The 17,083-nt window shown below is 39.4% G+C and overlaps 1 protein-coding gene across 2 annotated transcripts in view; it reads left to right on the top strand.

Moving 5' to 3' along the window:
• Positions 1–17,083, top strand: part of ift172 (intraflagellar transport 172) — a 180,867-nt gene that overhangs the window by 109,909 nt on the left and 53,875 nt on the right. For both annotated transcript variants that reach the window (XM_059981671.1, XM_059981669.1), the window contains 6 exons: positions 1,800–1,916; positions 8,185–8,327; positions 10,185–10,278; positions 11,400–11,464; positions 11,552–11,732; positions 12,191–12,300. In XM_059981671.1, coding sequence (XP_059837654.1) covers positions 1,800–1,916; positions 8,185–8,327; positions 10,185–10,278; positions 11,400–11,464; positions 11,552–11,732; positions 12,191–12,300 — 710 coding nt within the window. The remainder of the gene's footprint in view (positions 1–1,799; positions 1,917–8,184; positions 8,328–10,184; positions 10,279–11,399; positions 11,465–11,551; positions 11,733–12,190; positions 12,301–17,083) is intronic.

Genomic DNA, 17,083 nt, shown 5'->3' with positions numbered 1-17,083 from the left:
TGGAATTTAATTCAAACAAGTGTAAAGTGCTGCATTTTGGGAAGTTCAGCCAGGGTGGGACATGCACTGTGGTCTGGGGGATGTTGTAGAACAGAGGCACTTGGAGTACAAGTAAATTGTTCATTGAAAGTAGCGATACAGGTAGACAGGATTGGTGTAAAAGGCATATGGCCTGTGAGCACTGAGTGCAGGAGTTGGGACGTCATGTTAGTTGTACGAAACATTGTTTAGGCTGCAATTGGAGTGTTGTCTGCAGTTCTGGTCATCAAACTACAGGAGAAGCTCCATGAAAGATTTACAAGGTTGTTGAATGAATTGGAGGGTTTGAATTATGAGGAGAGATTGGATAGGCTGGATCTTATCCCTGCATTAAGATTCAGATTAATTTATTGTCATATACACCAAGGTGCAATGAAATTACTTGCAAAAGTAACAGGATGAGTGCAAAAACAACAGGATGGTGCAAAGTATAATAATGAGAACTGAGATAGTGTCAAATAAAATACTAAAGTGACAGCAACAGAAGAGGTAGAATTAAAAATTTGAGAACATGACAGTGTTACTGAGAAGGACTGTGAAAGAGGTAATTGTTTCACAATTCTGAGCAATGGGGAAGAAGCAGTTCTTGAGTCTGGTCATCTGCCCTCTGTGTCCCTGAATCTTCTCCTAGAAGGTGGAAGAGAGATGGCAAAGGAGGCTGAAAGGTGACATGGTAGAAGTATATAAAACTATGGTAGAGAGGTATGGTAGGAGTTTTTAAAACTAGAATGTTTATTATTTTAAGGTGAGAGGAAGGAGATTTAAGAAGTGATTGGGGGATAAAATTTTCAGAGTAGTTGCTGTTGGAATGAACTGCTAGAGGAGGTGGAGGTGGTGGCAGGAACAGTAACAGCATTTAAGAGGCATCTGGACAGGTACTTGAATGATCAAGGCACATAGATATGGAATTCATTCAGGCAAATTGGATTAGGCATAATGGTCAGCACAGATGTGCTGGGCTGAAAGACCTACTTTTTTGTATAATGCTATGACTTCTATTGTTTGAAAATATTATGTCTAATATTACAAGACAGGAAATCATACTGACATTGATTTTGAAATTCTATTCATTAATACAAATTGGTATAACTAATCTAAGTTTCTAATTTAAATTGGAGCATTTTGACGACATGAATTTTCTTGAGTACTGAGGCCATTCGAATACTCAATGTCCAGAACTTAACATATGAGGTTTCATGAAGGTTGCTAGAAAAAAATCTTTGGGCCTTCTTGGCAAGTCTTTTCCCAGAGCCTTTTAAATAATATAAAACTTTACCACTAAAATATGTAAGTAAAGAACTGTTTTATAAGATCATAAGAAATATTTTACTTTTCTTGCTTACAACCACAAAAGCGTTGTCACATAAATGGGTTTGTGGATCCAGTACTAGGCCTAAATCTGAATCTGCAAGCAGAACCCATTAGCTTAAACACTGGGGAATTCAAATAACTTGATGCATGGTGATAGATTTACTACTGAGAAAATGTTAACAAATTAAGTGCTTCCATTTTTGATATGGATCTATTGAAGCTCAGAATCTGGTAGTACTTAAGTGTGCAATTGCAGGCAGTTCTGATGCAAAACTGCCATAAAACCCAGCACAATCTTGCCATTATTTTTCTCAACTGAAATTGCAAGCTAAAATCTATTACTCTGCCATTTATGTTGTTTCAATCAAATTACAGTATTGTTAATGCATTTCTTGCCATCTTTTGGGTTTAAAAACGCTACCTGTGCTGATGAAAGTATGTTGTTATAGGAACTAGAAAGTGAAGGCCGTTTTCGAGAAGCTGAATACCATTACTTGGAAGCGAAAGAGTGGAAGGCAATTGTGAATATGTACCGTGTTAATGACATGTGGGATGAAGCATATAGGGTAAGATCTTGCTTGCCTGCATATTCTTATTTTCATCTTGGAATGGACATGAAATCCATTGTTTACAAAGGCCAAATGTGAATATACAAAACATCTAACAAATGGCTCTAATAACAATATAACCATTTAACAATTACAGCACGGAAACAGGCCATCTCGGCCCTTCTAGTCCGTGCCGACGCTTACACTCACCTAGTCCCACTGGCCCGCACTCAGCCCATAACCCTCCATTCCTTTCCTGTCCATATACCTATCCAATTTTACTTTAAATGACAATACCGAACCTGCCTCTACCACTTCTACTGGAAGCTCATTCCACACAGCTACCACTCTCCCAGTAAAGAAATTCCCCCTCGTGTTATCCTTAAACTTTTGCCCCCTAACTCTCAAATCATGTCCTTTTGTTTGAATCTCCCCTACTCTCAATGGAATATGCCTATCCATGTCAACTCGATCTATCCTCCTCATTATTTTAAATACCTCTATCAAGTCCCCCCTCAACCTTCTACGCTCCAAAGAATAAAGACCTAACTTGTTCAACCTATCCCTGTAACTCAGGTGCTGAAACCCAGATAACATTCTAGTAAATCTTCTCTGTACTCTCTCTATTTTGTTGATATCTTTTCTATAATTCGGTGACCAGAACTGTACACAATACTCCAAATACGGCTTTACCAATACAATTTTAACATTACATCCCAACTCCTATACTCAATGCTCTGATTTATAAAGGCCAGCATACCAAAAGCTTTCTTCACCACCCTATCCACATGAGATTCCACCTTCAGGGAACTAGATTCACTCTGTTCTACTGCATTCTTCAATGCCCTACCATTTATCATGTATGTCCTATTTGGATTATTCCTACCAAAATGTAGCACCTCACACTTATCAGCATTAAACTCCCATCTGTCATCTTCCAGCCCACTCTTCTAACGGACCTAAATCTCTCTGCAAGCTTTGAAAACCTACTTCATTATTCACAACGCCTCCTACCTTAGAATCATCTGCATACTTACTAATCCAATTTACCACCCCATCATCCAGATCATTAATGTATATGACAAACAACATTGGACCCAGTACAGATCCCTGAGGCACACCACTAGTCACCGGCCTCCAACCTGACAAACAGTTATCCACCACTACTCTCTGGCATCTTCACTGTTGAATCCATTTTACTACTTCAATATTAATACCTAAAGATTGAACCTTCCTAACTAACCTTCTGTGTGGAACCTTGTCAAAGGCCTTACTGAAGTCCATATAGACAACATCCACTGGTTTACCCTCGTCAACTTTCCTCGTAACCTCTTCAAAAAATTCAATAAGATTTGTCAAACATGACCTTCCACGCACAAATCCATACTGACTATTCCTAATCAGACCCTGTCTATCCAGATAATTATATATACCATCTCTAAGAATACTTTCCATTAATTTACCCACCACTGACATCAAACTTACAGGCCTATAATTGCTAGGTTTACTCTTAGAACCCTTTTTAAACAATGGAACCACATGAGCAATATGCCAATACTCCAGCACCATCCCCGTTTCTAATGACATTTGAAATATTTCTGTCAGAGCCCCTGCTATTTCTACACCAACTTCCCTCAAGGTCCTAGGGAATTTCCTGTCAGGACTCGGAGATTTATCCACTTTTATATTCCTTAAAAGCACCAGTACTTCCTCCTCTTTAATTGTCATAGTTTCCATAACTTCCCTACTTGTTTCCATTACCTTACACAATTCAATATCCTTCTCCTTCGTGAATAACGAAAAAAAGAAATAGTTCAAAATCTCCCCCATCTCTTTCGGCTCCACACATAGCTATGCACTCTGATACTCTAAGGGACTAATTTTATCCCTCAGTATCCTTTTGCTATTAATATAACTGTAGAAACCCTTTGGATTTATTTTCACCTTTCTTGCCAAAACAACCTCGTATCTTCTTTTAGCTTTTCTAATTTCTTTCTTAAGATTCTTGTTACATTCTTTATATTCCTCGAGCACCTCATTTACTCCATGCTGCCTATATTTATTATAGATCTCCCTCTTTTTCCGAACCAAGTTTCTAATATCCCTTGAAAACCATGGTGCTCTCAAACTTTTAACCTTTCCTTTCAACCTAACAGGAACATAAAGATTCTGTACCTTCAAAATTTCACCTTTAAATAACCTCCATTTCTCTATTACATCCTTCCCATAAAACAAATTGTCCCAATCCACTCCTTCTAAGTCCTTTTGCATTTCCTCAGAGTTAGCCTTTCTCCAATCAAAAATCTCAACCCTGGGTCCAGTCCTATCCTTCTCCATAATTATATTGAAACTAATGGTATTGTGATCACTGGACCCGAAGTGCTCCCCAACACATACGTCTGTCACCTGATCTATCTCTTTCCCTAACAGGAGATCCAACACTGCCCCTTCTCTAGTCGGTACCTCTATGTATTGTTGCAAAATACTATACTGCACACATTTTACAAACTCCAAACCATCCAGCCCTTTTACAGAATGGGCTTCCCAGTCTATGTGTGGAAAATTAAAATCTCCCACAATCACAACCTTCTACTTACGACAAATATCTGCTATCTCCTTACAAATTTGCTCCTCCAATTCTTGCTCCCCATTAGGTGGTCTATAATACACCCCTTGTGTTACTACACCTTTCCCATTCCTCAATTCCACCCAAATAGTCTCCCTAGGTGAGCCCTATAATCTATCCTGCCAAAGCACCACTGTAATATTTTCTCGGACAAGCAATGCAGCACCTCCTCCTTTTGCCCCTCTGATTCTATCAAGTTGCATGCCATCTTGGACAACAACTCCCATCCACTCCATAATGTACTGGTTAGGCACAGGAGTATGTTCAGCCAGAGACTCATTCCACCGAGATGTAACACTGAGCGGCAGAGGAAGTCATTCCTACCTGTGGCCATCAAACTTTATAACTCCTCCCTTGGAGTGTCAGACACCCTGAGCCAATAGGCTGGTCCTGGACTTATTTTTTCCACTGGGCATGATTAACTTATTATTATTTAATTATTTATGGTTTTATATTGCTATATTTCTTCACTATTCTTGGTGATGCAGCTGTACGAAACCCAATTTCCCTCGGGATCAATAAAGTATGTCTGTCTGTCTGTCTGTCTATCACACCTGAAGCAATGAAATCCTGGAATATTTAGTTGCCAATCGCACCCCTCCTGCAACGATGTTTCATTAATAGCTACAACATCATATTTCCAGGTATCAATCCATGCTCTAAGCTCATCCACCTTTCTTTCAATGCTCCTAGCATTAAAATAGATGCATTTAAGAAACTTTCCACCTCTTCCTGTCTGTTAATCCCTAACAATGCGATCAACTTTATTATCTTTTTTTTCCTTCTCCCCTACATCTTTGGTCTGAGCGCTCCCCTTCTCTATCACTTGCCTATCCTCCCTCACACACTGTCTACTAGCTTTCTCTATATGTGAACTAACCTCCTCTCCCCTCATCTCTTCAAATTGATTCCCACCCCCCCCAACCATTCTAGCTTTAAGTCTCCCCAGTAGCCTTAGCGAATCTCCCCACCAGGATTTTGGTCCTCCAGGATTCAAGTGTAACCCGTCCTTTTTGTACAGGTCACACCTGCCCCAAAAGAGGTCCCAATGATCCAGAAACTTGAATCCCTGGCCCCTGCTCCAATCCCTCAGCCACGCATTTATCCTCCACCTCATTCCATTCCTACTCTCACTGTCGCGTGGCATGGGCAGTAATCTGGAGATTAATACCTTTGTGGTCCTTCTTCTCAACTGCCTTCCTAACTCCCTGTATTCTCCTTTCAGGATCTCTTCCCTTTTCCTACCTATATCATTGATACCTATATGTACCACGACCTCTGGCTCCTCACCCTCCCACTTCAGGATATCTTGGACGCGATCAGAAACATCCTGAACCCTGGCACCAGGGGGGCACACTACCATCTGGGTCTCCTGATCACGTCCACAGAATCGCCTATTTGACCCCCTAACTATTGAGTCCCCTATTACTACTGCCTTCCTCTTCCTTCTGAGCTATAGGGCCGGACTTTGTGCCGGAGGCACGGCCACTGTTGCTTACCCCAGGTAGGCTGTTTTCCCCCCCCCCTCCAACAGTACTCAAACAGGAGTACTTATTATCAAGGGGTACAGTCACTGGGGTACTCTCTAGTACCTGACTCTTCCCCTTCCCCCTCCTAACCGTGACCCACCTGTCTGCCTCCCATGGCCCCGGTGTGACCACCTGCCTGTAACTCCTATCAATCAACTCCTCACTCTCCCTGACCAGACAAAGCTCATTGAGCTGCATCTCCAGTTCCCTAACACGGTCCCTTAGGAGCTGCAGCTCAGCGCACCTGGCACAGACGTGGACTTCCAGGAGGCTAGGAGACTCCAGGACCTCCCATGTCCGACACTGAGAACAACAAGCTGCCCTCACACTCATACTTCCCCTTTCTTCAAATAACAGGAAAAACTGAAACCTAAACCTACCTTGCCTTGCTCGCTTCTGCCTAAGCCCATTGAGCCCAAGCCCTTAAGCCTTCACTCTGCTCCCGGCTCACTTCGCTGCCTGCTGTATAAGGCTGTGTCCTTTTTAAAACTTCCCTGCTTCACTGCCCGCCGTCACGCTCCCACGCAGTCCACCTCTCTTAACTCTGATGAGAATAAGAAAAATTCAAGATGGCTCCCGCCACACTCCCATTCTAATCCTCCGACTCCCTTCTTCAAAGGAATAAGTTGAACATCTGTGTATTTTAGATTACAGAACTATGTTCGGTAAAAGCTGTTTGTCTATACATTTCCTCGTAAGTAAACAGATCCTATTGGATTTTCTATTTTGGTGTCTGCATCTGCCTACTCTGGATAATTTGAACCATAATAGAACAAAGAGATAAAAAAAAGAAAAATTGGATTATGAAACAATAATATGGCCCCTAAATCAATTTTTTCCCATTCAGAAGATGCTGGCTGATCTGATCTTACCTCAAATCCACTCTCTTATCTGTTCCTGTAATACATGCCTCCTTTATTGACCCAAAATCTGTTCCAGAATCTTATACATTTAAGAAAGAGGAGGCAACGTAGTAATGTACTTCGAAGAATTGCATTCTCACGATTCCAGTGACCTGGGTTCATTCTAGACCTCTGATGCTGTTGGTGTGGAAACAACATGTTCTCTTTGTAACCCTATGGTTTCTCCCAGGTGCTCTAGTTTCCACTCATGTCCCAAAAATGTGTTGGTTTTCATGCACTTTAACTAGTCACTGAAAATTGCACTGAAGCAAACGCTTGAGATCTTGTTCCTTTACTACCATATTCCCAATTGTTTTCTATCTTAGTTCTTCCTTTGTTCACTCATCTCTGCAACCTCAATCCATTTTTATAAACTATTCTTTCAGTTTTCTTCTCTTTGTTATCTTCCCTTTTTTCCTTTTCTCTCATCTTTTATTCTATCTTTTCGCCTTCCTCCTGCCATCCTTTCTGTTCTGGCTCCCTCTTTGCAGCATTCTTCCGTCTTTCATTCAGTCTATATCATTAAATCAAATTTTACAGTTTTTTCTGTAACCAAGTTTTTCTACCCCACTCTCTAACCATCTTGCTACCTCCTGATAATTTTTTCTTAAACCTATGGAGGATACTTAGTAGTCCAAATTTGCCACTAAAGGAGACTAATTAATAATTAGTTAATTATTATTAACAATGAGTAGTAATTAAGTAGCTTTGTATCCAACATGATGTAATAGTTTTAGTTGGTTAAATCCATTTCTTTTTCCTCTTTATCATACACTTTGTGGTTATCTTTGCTTCTTACTTGATTATTAAGCCTTTGTATTATTATTTTTACGTGGAGTCATTATTAGACGGGTAACAAAAAATTTGGAATGAAGATATATCGAAATACAGAATTGGATGCTTTTTAAAAGATTATAAGGGTGGATGCATTTACTTAGGTACGCACTAACCAGAGAAATATTGGGAAATAATATAACCCAGTCAATACTTACAAAATGCTTTTGTCATAATAACGGATAGTGGATCTCTTAATAAGCTGTTTATTTTTCTTCTATGGCATTCCAGTGTTTAAGTTCCAAATTGAAAAGTTCCCAAGTAGATTTTGTAAATTATTTTCTCTTTTGTGAAAATGTCAGTATCCACTTTAACATTGTAAGTTTCCATTTAAAATTGAATTCTATCCAATGTGAGAATTGATTTAAGCAAACTCCCCTGTATTTTTTTTGCAGGTTTCTAAAGCCCATGGGGGTGCGAATGCTCATAAACAGGTGGCCTATTTATGGGCTAAGAGTCTGGGAGGAGAGTCAGCAGTTAAATTGCTGAATAAATTTGGTCTTCTGGAAACAGCAATTGACTATGCAGCTGATAACTGGTGAGATCTACTCAAACTAAAATCATTACACATTGCTTTTTGTGTTAAATGACTGTTTCACTTGCCTTCCTTTGTTATTCAATGCTCCTTATTTGATTGAATAAATAACCTCCTTATTTAGGATGGGCACAGTGAGCAAACTCCTGAAAGTTGGAGTAAAATGAACCTATCTTGCTAATTGTTAAACCCAATTTTGCGAACACAGTCCATTTTTCACAATTACCTCCTTTTAGAGCAGAGGATATTTGACCCACCGTGTTCCTCCAGCTGCTTTGTGTATTGCTCCTTTAAGAACAAGACTGGTGAGGTCTCAGAGAAAAGGCTGAAAATGATAGATATAAGAGGAGAAAAAAGTGGAACATGGAATCAAGTGAAATAGGTAGGGAGATCATATGGGAACAGAAGGGGAGAGAAACCAGGGGAGGACTGTTTCATGATGGGCAGATGGAGTGGGTAAGCCCTTTGTCTCTTCTTCCTATCTCCAACCAGCTTCTGTCACTATTTGCACTGTCCCCTCCTCCATCATCTGGATTCACCTACCACTTGCAAGCTTCTGCTCCGCCACTTCCTTTCACCTTTTCATACCAGCTATCATTCCTCTACCTTTTAGTCCAGATGAAGAATCTCGACACAAACATCAGCCATCCATTTCCTTCTGTGGTTGCTGCCTGACCTGCTGAGTTCCTCCAGTATTTTGTGTATTGCAACATACTTCCAAATCAAGGCTGTTTGTGAAATTGAATGGAACATGAATGTAGTGCTCTCATATGTCTGGTACATTTCATGGCCAGAGGCATGAAATTCTGGCATCGAGTTGAAATAACCTTGGCAAGTAACTCTAATGTATTTTCGGCCACATTCTGCTATTAATAGAAGAATTGATTGCTAAGAGCAATGGCTTACGTTTTGTTAAGCTGGGGATTTTTGCAGGATTGTGCTGAGCTTCTTGGTTATTTATTGTTGGAACAGCACGCATCTAAGTAAGTGGAATTGGGAAGTCAAAAAGTGAGTCACATGCTGTAGAATACACACCCTTCAACATTTTATTTCACCAAAAAAAAACAGGCAATAGAGGGCATGGCAAGAATTGCAGTATTCCTTGTGGTGCAGAGTTCCATTGATTACATATACATTTAGTTTGATAAATGCTGCTAGTCAACTCTGCTCCAATAGTTTGAGTTGGCTACTAGTTAACAATAAAAACAATGGTTGGGTTCCAGTGAAGTGAAGATGAAAGCTGCCTTCCTGAGGGGGGAAAATAATCCCATCATATTCTGGAGACCTATGAAGAAAGAATATGATTTCCTTGTTTTCCATCTTCTCCACAAGGACTTCAATGCAGCGTTAAAAAATAATTCATCTGTTCCTCCCTTGATGGTGCACATGATTTTTCAGGTTGCTGTCAATGAGTAACTGCTCTAGTTACAATGCTCCTCCCCCTTGAAAGTCCAGTTAAGATTCAGGGAACACCTGTTAGCCAACGTTGTTAGCTAGTCGGGATATTCCATTGCTGATTATTACAGTCATTGAATAGTGGTTGTGGTGGCTGGATCCAGAGGCCTTCAGTATTGGTGCATAGCTAGTATTACACTCAATCGATATATGATAGTGTCAGCATTTTGTAAATCAAGCAGAACGTTATGGTATATAGAATTACAGCAATATGATATAAATTAAAGGCTGATATATAAAGGAATTCATGAGCTCTCTGGGAATAAACTAAATTTCCTCGAAATATTTTTGAGGTGATTGCTGGATCTGGTGAACAGAAACTATATTTAAATTGCCAGTTTAAGGCTTATTGTAATTAAGTTGATGTTAAATAATCACTTAAACTATGATAAAATTTGCTTTCAGTTCTTTCGAGTTTGCATTTGAATTGTCACGACTATCAATGAAAAATAAAATCCCAGACATTCATCTCAAATATGCAATGTATCTGGAAGATGAGGTAAACGTTTGTTTCTTTATTGACGTTCAATTAGTATCAGTTGATTTACAAATCTTATATATAATTTTATTTGTGTACTTATGATAAAAATAGAGTACAATACAATTTCCTCTAAAACTATAAATTTGATGGCAGAGCCTATGGATACACCCAACAGATAGCTAAGTACAAAATGTTTTGTCTTTTCCAATCCTTAGTTTGTTGTTGTCACGTTCTCATTCAGAATTAGATAAGAGTTATTATCAAGATTAGATGTTTTAGTTGTTTGTGAGACCAAAAGAATGTCTCTTCATTTTTAGAGCTGGGTTATGTCCAAACCGATAACCACTAATTTATGGTTTCATTAGTTTTTAACTCACTGGTGCTTTTAATTTGATAACATAACATTAGAAAATAAGTATAAGAAACAAGTGAAAAATGTATGTAAGAAATTTAGTTGGAGAAATATTAAGGAGTAACGATAGGATGGAAAGTCATCCTTGGTCAATGAATAAATTTCTCGGGCTTCCAGCTGGATACGGGTATCAATTATAACCGACGTTTCGATCACGAACTCTGCCAACTTCATGAGGGATGATGCCTGTGTTTATCTAGACTGGTGGTATTTATACCCCATAGTCCACCGTAGAGACATACCTAGGCATCATCCCTGAAGAAGATGGAAGAGTTCATCATCAAAACATCGGTTATAATCGATAGCCGTACCCAACTCAAAGCCCAAGAAGAGTTTATTCATCATATATGCCAGGAAAGCACCAGATCCTTTTTTGTCCTTGGCTGTTCATTATAAAAGCAATTATATGAAATCAGTGGACCCAAATTCTGTAAGTAAAGCATGGCATGTGATTATTACACATACCTTATGCTCAATTAGCACAAGTGACAAGGAACAAATTTTATTCTCTGATGGTATTTCCATGTGAGTTTACAAAACACCACTAATCAACAGATATTGTGGTAAAGCATGACTAATAAATTTAGTATTAGAAATTGTTGCAAACCTTGTATGAATACACTAAATTAATCAAAGCAAAATGCAGGCACATTTTTCCAGATAGAAATATAATGTTCACTTCTAATTATTTCTCTTTTTCTAAATATATCATGTTTCATAATCTTAGGGTAAGTTTCAAGAGGCAGAAATTGAATTCATTAAAGCAGGGAAGTCTAAGGAGGCTGTCCTTATGTAAGTCTTTCATCTGCTAAGTCTTCCATTTTGTAAATGAATATATATAGCTTTGTGTAGCTTAACATTGTTTACTTTTTTTTAAAGGTATGTACATAACCAGGATTGGGACGCTGCCCAGAGAGTGGCAGAAGCTCATGACTCGGAAAGTGTAGCTGATGTCTTAGTGGGTCAGGCACGATTTGCCTTTGACCAGAAAGAATATCAAAAGGCTGAGGCTTACCTCCTGAGGGCTCAAAGACCAGAACTGGCTGTTAAGTATTACAAGGTCAGTTTTTTTTTGCCCAATTGGCTTTTGACAAGTTTATTGTTAACATATCATTTGCACATATTTGTTGTAATGAGACTTGGTAGAACATCAGTGTCAATGTGAAATAGTAATACTCAGAAATGATCTTCAGGGAGTAGTTTCGTAACATTTGTCTGTCAAGAAGCAAAGTACAAAAAGATTTGTTTTACCAGTGGTGATGCTAACAGTGACATACAATTTCCACAGTTATCACAACATTTATGGAACAAGAATGAAACTATATTGCTAATCTCAGTGAAAATTACAGTAACCACAATGTTCCAAACTGGTACAGGGGCATTAATAGCATTTCTAACTTTTTGTAGCATTCCGGTGCATTATAGCTATGGTAGATGGTTGAGGTAGCTCCACAGAAATTTGAGGTTATCCTACTTTAATGGATGAAAGTTGTTTTTACTTGAAACCTTTTGTTGCAGGATGTTGGAATGTGGAGTGATGCAATTAAAATTTGTAAAGAGTACATCCCCAACAAGCTGGAACAACTTCAGGAGGAATATGAAAAGGAAGCAATTAAGAAAGGAGCAAGGTGAGCATATGAGCTGTTTAATTTTTCAAATGGTCAAAATCATGAAAATTATGAATCACAATGCTAGATATTAAATTAATAATATATAACCTGGATTTGAAGTTTTGGTAAAAATTTATATCATGTTGTATATACCTCTATTTGTAAGGTCTTCTCTACAGAGGTCTCCCCTATTTTCTTTAACTCTTTGAAAATCTGTTTTCATTAACATATTCTTAATCATGAGATATTTTTCTGCTTAAATGTCATTTCCTCCTCCACCTTACTTGACAGGACCCCTGAATATGCCATTTCCATTTCCTAAAATTTTATTATTGCTTCCTCTTTTTCCCTTGCCTTCCTTCCAACAGCTTCAGCATTAACTGATCATCCTTTATATAGTTGTCATCCTTAACGAAATGCTACCATTGGGCATTTCTCCCTTTTCAGTAGTCTGTAGGGACATTTCCCTCCATGGCTTCCTGGTTCACTCTCCAAATAGCCTTTCCCCTTCTCACGGGTGCAGGAGGTGCAACAAATATACTTTTAACTCTACCGATCATCCAGGTACCCAAAATGCAAATCACTTGAACTATTTCCAATTTAGTAATCTGTATTCTGCGCTGACAAAATGTCCCCCTCCACACTGGGGAAAGCAAATGATCCTGGATAACCACATTGCAAAATATCTCCATTCAGCACACAGGAGTGACCCTGTGCTTTCAGTTGCCTGAAGTGTATATTTAATATTTGTCATCCAGTCCTTACTCTGCCTTTGGCCTCCTGCACTATTCTAATGAAACCCAATATTAGTTTGAAGAGCAACATCTCATCTTTGCAGTAGTTATATTTCAGGATTCAAAACTGAATTCAATAATTTTGTTTTATTAGTTTGTTTCTGAACTGACTAGTCCTGATATAGAATTGTAACACTTTTTTGCCCTTTCTCCATTGATGCTGCCTCATCTCCTGAAAGCTTCCAGAATTCTATTTCATCTTTCCAATAATTGCAGTTTTGCATCCCACAAATCTAATAGTATTTTCATTTCTTTTTGTTTTCTTTCATTTCCTATTTATTTCTCCACCAGACAGAACAGCCTTGATTAGCAAGCCTTTAGCACTCTCTCAAAGCCTGCATTACATCATGCATTCTCCATGAACCCCCATCATAGACATTCCCTTTGTTCTCTCCACCATTCCATTTCCCTCGCTATTCATAAAATTCCACTGGATGCCCCATTAACAAACAATTCAATATCCACTGTATATTTAAGATAAATACTGCGCATGCCCATGGAATTACAGGAAAGTTACATACGTGGGTAGAGCGTTGGTTGATTGGCAGGAAACAGAGTGAGAATAAAGGGATCCCATTCTGGTTGGCTGCCGGTTACCGGTGGTGTTCCTCAAGGGTCCGTGTTGGGGCCGCTTCTTTTTACGTTGTATATCAATGATTTGGATTATGGAATAGATGGCTTTGTGGCTAAGTTTGCTGATGATGCAAAGATAGGTGGAGGGGCCAGTAGTGCTGAGGAAACAGAGAGTCTGCAGAGAGACTTGGATAGATTGGGGGAATGGGCAAAGAAGTGGCAAATGAATTACAATGTCGGAAAGTGTACGGTAATGCTGGCAAACTATTATTTAAATGAGGAGAGAATTCAAAGTTCTGAGATGCAACGGGACTTGGGAGTTCTCGTGCAGGATACCCTTAAGGTTAACCTCCAGGTTGAGTTGTTGGTGAAGAAGGCAAATGCAATGTTGGCATTCATTTCTAGAGGAATAGAGTATAGGAGCAGGGATGTGATGTTGAGGCTCTATGAGGCACTGGTAAGACCTCACTTGTGCTGACTTTGGAGAGGGTTCAGAGAAGATTCACTAGAATGATTCCAGGAATGAGAGGGTTAACATATGAGGAACATTTGACCACTCTTAGACTGTACTCCTTGGAGTTTAGAAGAATGAGGGGGGACCTCATAGAAACATTTCGAATGTTGAAAGGCATGGACAGAGTGGATGTGACAAAGTTGTTTCCCATGGTGGGGGAGTCTAGTACGAGAGGACATGACTTGAGGATTGCAGGGTGCCCATTCAGAACGGAGATGCGGAAAAAAATTTTTTAGCCAGAGGGTGGTGAATCTGTGGAATTTGTTGCCACGGGCGGCAGTGGAGGCTGAGTCATTCGGTGTATTTAAGGCAGAGATTGATAGGTATCTGAGTAGTCAGGACATCAAAGGTTATGGTGAGAAGGTGGGAGAATGGGACTAAAGGGGAGATTGGATCAGCTCATGATGAAATGGCAGAGCAGACTCAATGGGCCGAATGGCCGACTTCTGCTCCTTTGTCTTATGGTCTTAAGGTCTTCTGCCAATTTGGAAATTTATATTTCAGTTCAAACAAGAACCTTGCAGCACAAAAATCCTGAAATTGCTGGTTAGAAACACCACTGTCAACACTTATCAATATGTCTGCATTTGTGACTCAAGAGAACGGGGAGAAAGAGGCACGTTGTGGTGACAAGGGATTCATTAGTTAGGGGAACAGACAGGAGGTTCTCAAAATCATAAGACATAAAAGCAGAATTAGGCCATTTGGTCCATTGAAACTGTTCTGCCATTCCATCATGGCTGATCCTGAATTCCACTCAACCCCTTCTCGCCTTCTGCCATGCTGCCTTTTCGCTATATCCGTTGATGCTCTGACCGATCAGGAAATCATCAGCTTCTGCCTTAAATACAGTCAGCCCTCCTTATCTGCGAGTTCCGCATCCGTGAATTCAACCAACCGCGAATCGAGAAAACTTGGAGTGCTCTTCCAGCACTTGTTGTTCGAGCATGTACAGACTTCTTTTCTTGTCATTATTCCCTAAACAATGCAGTATAACAACAATTTACATAGCATTTACATTGTATTAGGTATTATAAGTAATCTACTAACCCTATTTCCAGAAAAGTTGGGATATTTTCCAAAATGCAATAAAAACAAAAATCTGTGATATGTTAATTCATGTGAACCTTTATTTAACTGACAAAAGTACAAAGAAAAGATTTTCAATAGTTTTACTGACCAACTTAATTGTACTTCGTAAATATACACAAATTTAGAATTTGATGGCTGCAACACACTCAACAAAAGTTGGGACAGAGTCATGTTTACCATTGTGTTACATCACCTTTCCTTTTAATAACACTTTTTAATCATTTCAGAACTGAGGATACTAATTGTAGTAGATTTGCAATTGGAAATTTTGACCATTCTTGCTTGATATAAGACTTCAGCTGCTCAACAGTCCGTGGTCTCTGTTGTCTGTCCTCTTCATGATGCACAATACATTTTCAATAGGAGATAGATCTGGACTGGCAGCAGGCCAGTCAAGCACACGCACTCTGTGTCTACAAAGCCACGCTGTTGTAGCCCATGCAGAATGTGGTCTGGCATTGTCCTGCTGAAATAAGCATGGATGTCCCGGGAAGAGACGTCGCCTTGATGGCAACATATGTCTCTAAAATCCTAATATAAGCCTCAGAGTCAATGGTACCTTCACATCCATCCAACTCACCCATGTTGTGGGCACTGATACACCCCCATACCATCACAGATGCTGGCTTTTGCACCTTTCGCTGATTACAATCAGGATGGTCATTTTCATCTTTGGCACGGAGAACTTGACGCCCATTTTTTCCGAAAACTAGCTGAAATGTGGACTCATCTGACCACAGCAAATGGTTCCACAGTCTTTTGGTCCATCTGAGATGAGCTCGGGCCCAGAAAACTCGCCGGCGTTCTGCATAAAGTTGATGTATGGCTTCCTCCTTGTGTAATACAGTTTCAAGTTGCATTTCTGGATGCAGCGATGGACTGTGATAAGTGACAATGGTTTTCCGAAGTACTCCCGAGCTCAGGTGGCTATAATTGTCACAGTAGCATGACGGTTTCTTAGGCAGTGCCGCCCGAGGGCTTGAAGATCACGCACATTCAACAGTGGTTTCCAACCTTGCCCTTTACGCACTGAGATGTCTCTGAATTCTCTGAATCTTTTCACAATATTATGTACTGTAGATGTTGAAAGACCTAAATTCTCTGCAATTTTGCATTGGGAAATGTTCCTTTTGAACTGACTAACAATTCTCTCACGAATTTTGGCACAAAGGGGTGAGCCACGACCCATCCTTGCTTGTAAAGACTGAGCCTTTGATGGACGCTACTTCTATACCCAATCATGATACCTCACCTGCTACCAATTAGCCTGCTTAATGTGGGTGTTACTTGAATATTCTGTGCACTTTTCAATCTTATTTTAACTCTGTCCCAACTTTTGTTGAGTGTGTTGCAGCCATCAAATTCTAAATTTGTGTGTATTTACAAAATACAATTAAGTTGGTCAGTAAAACTATTGAAAATCTTTTCTTTGTACTTTTGTCAGTTAAATAAGGGTTCACGTGAATTAACATATCACAGATTTTTGTTTTTATTGCATTTTGGAAAATATCCCAACTTTTCTGGAAATGGGGTTTGCAGAAGTGATTTAAAGCATACGGGAGGATGGGTTATTGTGGATCAGGATAAAAAAAATTGGAAGTTCTCTTACAGAGTAAGTTGGAACAGGTACATCTGGTATTATTTAGCTTCAGTTAGTCAAACGTTTGTCTTAGTATGTAGTATATATTTCACCTTTCTATGCATATAAAACACTTAAGAACGTATGTTTCAGTGCCGGGATCAGGAACAGACTTTTTCTGAATACACTCTCCATCCGTGCCAGGTTGATGTGGAGGATCAAAAACTCAAAACCTCAGAACCCAATAAT

The sequence above is a fragment of the Hypanus sabinus genome, chromosome 10 (genome assembly GCF_030144855.1).
Source record: "Hypanus sabinus isolate sHypSab1 chromosome 10, sHypSab1.hap1, whole genome shotgun sequence".
NCBI classification, from domain to species: domain Eukaryota; kingdom Metazoa; phylum Chordata; class Chondrichthyes; order Myliobatiformes; family Dasyatidae; genus Hypanus; species Hypanus sabinus.
Note: the sequence above shows the minus strand (reverse complement) of the source record. Positions and strands in the feature narration are given on the sequence as shown.